This window comes from Camelina sativa, chromosome 7 (genome assembly GCF_030686135.1).
Source record: "Camelina sativa cultivar CO46 ecotype springtype chromosome 7, ASM3068613v1".
NCBI lineage: Eukaryota > Viridiplantae > Streptophyta > Magnoliopsida > Brassicales > Brassicaceae > Camelina > Camelina sativa.
In genome coordinates this window covers 31,731,804-31,736,996 of record NC_141886.1, presented here as the reverse complement: position 1 = coordinate 31,736,996, position 5,193 = coordinate 31,731,804, and the positions used below count along the sequence as shown (strand labels likewise).

The 5,193-nt window shown below is 31.2% G+C and overlaps 1 protein-coding gene across 2 annotated transcripts; it reads right to left on the bottom strand.

The window, feature by feature from the left end:
* Positions 1-378: 378 nt before the first annotated feature.
* Positions 379-3,263, bottom strand: LOC104703488 (protein kinase PINOID 2-like). 2 transcript variants are annotated; one of them, XM_010419514.3, is made up of 3 exons: positions 2,556-3,263; positions 1,383-1,927; positions 379-1,079 (listed from the first exon to the last, which is right to left on the bottom strand). In XM_010419514.3, the coding sequence occupies exons 1-3, from the start codon at positions 3,143-3,145 to the stop codon at positions 616-618; spliced, it is 1,599 nt and encodes a 532-aa protein (XP_010417816.2). In that variant the 5' UTR covers positions 3,146-3,263; the 3' UTR covers positions 379-615. The 2 variants fall into 2 exon arrangements, with proteins under 2 accessions (XP_010417816.2, XP_087313687.1); XM_087457561.1 differs by having other exon boundaries at positions 1,383-1,939; positions 2,556-3,149.
* Positions 3,264-5,193: the final 1,930 nt, after the last annotated feature.

The following is a 5,193-nucleotide window of genomic DNA, read 5'->3' as shown; positions in this document are numbered from 1 at the left end:
CAAGATAAAAAATTATTTCATTATTTTTGTTAATACTATCAATATTAGAGTAATAGACATATACAACTTAAACTTTTAAAAATTTTAGTTACAAATAACTTGTCCTGACACATACAAAACAAAATATTAACTATATAGTTAATTTATTAAACAAATTATATTTTTTTTAAATATAGCTCCACGGTGTACCGCAAATTAAAATCTAGTATAATATAAAACAATAGCCATGTTAGAGCTACATTGTAATAAATTGTAGCGCTAATTTAAGTATTACAAAAGATGCTATTGATTATTTTTTACAGCACATGATAATATTGATTTTTAGTTAAAATATTAGCAAAGTTATGTCCTATATTATTTGTTAACTATATAAATTAATGTTTTGAAAACTGAAAATAATTTATAAGCAAATACTAGTAAATGATCAGTTACAAATAACCTATTTTCACCTAATCATTTACAATTTGCATCCCACAATAATCGCATGGAACTCAAAATAATATGAAACTACACGTCCACTACTTGTAAATAAAACCATATCATTGCAAAAGGAAAGAACATAAAAAAAAAAAAAAAACAAAAAAAAACTTTTCTCCGTTTCGATATATCCTAAAGTTAAAAATAATCAAAATGATTAGACAAATGGTAAGGCTCATCTCTTTCCTTCCTACTCATCATAAACCGCGGTGGCAGATAATAATTAACGCTGCCATTATGACCTTTAGTGTTGCGACTAGTCTCTTCTTTAGGGACCCAAGGTGGCTTTATCGACCTTATTAGTGCCCAATTTACACCTTCGAAGAACTCATGTCTTTTGATCTCAATAGAGCCTTTGAGGCTCCCTAACCTCTTCTTAGGGTTCTTCACTAGTAATTTAATAATAAGATCTTGAGCACTCACCATATCTTCGTACTCTTTAGGGCTACTCACTACAACCTTTGGGAATGTCAAGGGTGTTTTCAGAATGTTTACTAACGTTCTCTCGTTGTTCTCCCCCTTAAACGGTGTCGTACCAAATATCATCTCGTACAGAAATATCCCGTAAGTCCACCAGTCTACTGCACTCCCATGTCCTTGCCCTAACAAAACAACAACAAGATTAACTAAAAACAAAATGGAACTTGCGTTTGGCTGAAACTCAAAACAACTGTTGTTGCACAGTGTATTTAAAATGGTTAAAAATATATTTCTATGCTCCGTGTCTAGTCTACTTAATGCTAAGGTTAATGGTAAATACTAAATAATCCTGTAGTTTTTCAATAACTGGTTCGGTATTTGTTAACTTCAAATCAATGAGCATTCTTCATTCACTTAAGCGTATATATATGTAAAGAAAAAAAAAAGTAAAAATAACAATAGGTCTAATAAAGTCAGCAAAATACCTGAGATTACTTCGGGTGCCAAGTACTCATGTGTTCCCACGAACGACTTAGAGCGAGCGTTGATTGGTTCGGCGAAAATTGATGGACATCCACCAGAGATGTCTCGAAGTCCATTTGAAACACGAGAACAAGAAGAAGGTGATCGAGAAAACGTTCTTGAAACATCGTTCCTTTTCACAGTAGTATCACTAGTACCAGCTGCGTTCTCATGTATTGTTGTTGTAATAACATTCTTCTTTCTTCTTCTTCTACTGGAAGTAGGAGAGAAGCAGGAGATGACAGGGTTTAATCGAGTAGAGGTGCAAGAAGGTGTGGAGCATTTATGGTGGATGCTCACGTCGTCATCATCAGTTTGATGGCCACGGTCACGGTCGTTATCGTTGAGGAGTTGTGGAACGACATCGCATTTGAAGGAGAGATCGAAATCTGACAGCATTACATGACCATCTTCTCTGATCAACACGTTCTCTGGCTTTAGATCTCTATACACTATTCCCATCATGTGGAGATACTCTAAGGCCACCAGAGTTTCTGCTGCGTAGAACCTGCATATTTATCTTAATTTATTAAACATTTGGTAATTAGTTATTAGATATACTAAGTAATAAGCTATGCAAACCTATTAATATATACATACATATATGTGTTACTAGTAGAATTAAAGATTGGTTTATGTTTTTTTTTTGTAATTTTAATGTGAAGAAAAGAGGTTTATGTTTGTAGCTGAAGATTTCAATCTAGAACCTACGTCTAAATTATCGATGTGGATAAGAAAGCAAACATTAAATGTAAATTGTTCAACCAAACACTAACGTCAAAAAACATAATAAAAACTCACAATTTCCAAAATAATTTTGTTTTTTATTTTTCATTTTCTTTTTACATGAAAGATTTTAACAATCACGAAAACATATACAACTAGTCAATAAGTTTAGTATAATAACTTCGTTTATACTTCGTTAATCAAATAAAAAAGTCCAAAAAAAAAACACATTAGTTTATACTTTATAGTATAGTATTGCAGTATAACTATATAAAAAAGCTGTGGTTCACATTCAAAAGAACACACTAACTACAAAAGCAAACAAAAACAAATGAAATATTTCACAACAATGAGATTGATTAATCATGCATGGTTTAAAGAAAGAAAGGGAGTGTAGTGGGGAGGAGGACCTTGTGGAAGAGATAGTAAAACGTTTAGATGGTTGGCGGAGGCGGGCGGCGTATAGATCACCGCCGGGACAATACTCCATAACGAGAAAAGAGTAATGAGAAGCCTCAAAAGCTGCGTACAAAGTAGGGCAAAAAGGATGATCAAGCATGCCTAAAATCTTCTTTTCCATCTCTGCTCTTCCAAGCTTTTTCTTAACAGCCACAGCCTCTTTATCAACAACTTTCATGGCATAAAACGCAGTGTCCGGACTTCCACGTATTTGGCAAAGGTAAACACTGCCGATGTCACCACTTCCCAACCTCTTTAAAAGTCGAAAATGCTCTAACCCTACTGCACGGCCGCAGCAGCGACGTAGCCTGGCCATAGCTTCCCATGGGACCTGGTTGGCTTTGTGAGGCTTTGATTGGTTGTTGTGGTTGTTGAAGCCATGGTTACTTAGATGAGATATTGAGCTACAACTAGGGCTGGCCGTGAAAGAGCTGCTCAGCCAGCTCGTGCGGCGACTTGAGTCTGGTCCGGCGGTAGAGCTCTCATAATCGGACTCATTATCGTTATAAAAGATACTGGAGTTTGCCATTAGACGTTTCATGGGCAAGACAATAAGTGTCTTGTCTTCACTATTTATCCATATTCTCCTGTTTTCACTTTTGTCTTTTTATTTGTATATTCTCTTATATATATGCTTTTATAATTTCTTGTAGTAAAGTTAAAAACCATGCGTGAAGATAAACAATATAGATCCAAGTGCGCGGATACAAACATAAAGGAGAATTGATGAGATGCACATGTCAGGCATGCTCCGCCAAGCTGACACCACCACTATCCTTTGTTTTCTCTAAAGTTGAATGTTTGAATTTGAACAATAAAATCTTATGCCAGCTTTACCTTTAGGTATCAAAATATCCCGGTGACCCGAAGATGGTCAAGTCCTTAATTAATACAGCTTTATAGTATGAGTGAACAAAAAAAATAATTTAAATAATAACGTCTAATGAGAATAACGATTTGATGGATTAATGCTCAGCGACATTTGGATTTTTTATTTCTTGAAAAAAAAAATCTGTACTTTATATTTAATATTAAAATAGATAGTAAACCATGCTAGCGTGAAAAAATATTTACGTAAATTTAGATTTGTTTGTTACGAAATAATAGTAAAAAAAAATATTTATTATATATATTTTATAATATTATATATTTAATTTATTTAATTTCATATTCATAATTCGATCCGTAGTCGGTATTACTATTTTGGTTTGGGTGTAATATCAAATTCGTTAATTATAAATTCGGTAAAATCTATAAAAAAAATCCAACAAAATATGTATTGACCCGTGATCTGGTATTACAAATTGATGTGATTATGTTTAGAGATCTTAATATATCAAATTTACAAAAGTGATGGGTGTTAATATTAACATCATTGCAATTATTGGTATAACATGTTATTATATATTAACTTTATGTGAAAGATACAATTAGATTATGTACATGTATATTGTCAATATTATACACTTAGTATTGTTTATATAGTGAATATTGTGTATAAAAAAAATAAGTTTCAGCCAAATAAATAGTTTGTTATTGTTTCCTAAGATTTCTGAAACAATAAATAGAATCTGTTAAATTTCATTAAATAATTTCGATATCAAGTATAAATATAAACTTTTTTTGTTAGTTATTAGATTAATTAAATGCAATATCATTTTTCGTAATATGCCACATCAAATCTGTTAAAAATTGTAACAACATTGCTTAAATAAGTATATAGAGATATTTTAAAAATATAAGCAATGTTTTATCTTAGTTTTAAAATATATCTGTCATTATTAAACAATTTAGGAATACAAATATTTAATCTTAGTTTTATAAATAAAATTAAATTTTATAATTGTTTCTAAATATTTTGTTATTGTTTTCTAAGATATCTAAAACAATAAATAGAATATGTTAAATAGTTTTATTAAATAATTTTGAAAATATTTTTTTTTATTATTTTTTAACTAATATAAGTTTTTCTTTTGTCATTTATTAAATTAATTAAAATGTAATGGCAATTTTGTAATATGCCACATGATAGTAGTATTAAACTTATAGAGATATCAAAAAGAGTGAATTGGTGTTGGACGGTTTTTGAAAAGTAATTATAAAATTAGACTTTTCAGAAAAATGAGAAAGAGAAAGTATGAGAGAGGGATTTTATGATCTTTCTCTCTAATATATAGGCAAATGATTTTATGAAGCGCGAAGAAGTGATGCGTAATGCCCGTGTCCCAAAAAATATAAAATATTGGAGTTTGTATCGAAAATTAAAGTGAATTCAGTTTAATTATTGTTAGTTTATAAAGTTGGTAAATTTATTGATTAAACCAAAAGGATGTTTTAATTAACTATTGGTTTAACTAATTTCTAGTTTAATGAAGTTAAACCAAAAGACCCTAATTCTTTTATATAAGCTTTGATGTCTCCTCTCTTTTGTGTGTTACTCTTTGTCGTTGCTGCTGCAGAGAGAAAGAGAGAGATAGAGAGACTTGGTCGTTGGGCGCGAAGGAAAGGAAGAAGAGAGAAACCTCGACTTTGGTGTGTAAGACAAAGGAGACAGAACTGTTAGAGTATGGGAGAAAATAATTCGATTGC

Coding starts and splice junctions, on each gene's coding strand:
- LOC104703488 (XM_010419514.3), bottom strand. CDS start 3,145: ATGAAACGTCTAATGGCAAACTCCAGTATCTTTTATAACGATAATGAG. Junction 1,928..2,555: donor TTTACTATCTCTTCCACAAG/GTCCTCCTCCCC, acceptor ATAAATATGCAG/GTTCTACGCAGCAGAAACTC. Junction 1,080..1,382: donor GGCACCCGAAGTAATCTCAG/GTATTTTGCTGA, acceptor TTGTTTTGTTAG/GGCAAGGACATGGGAGTGCA.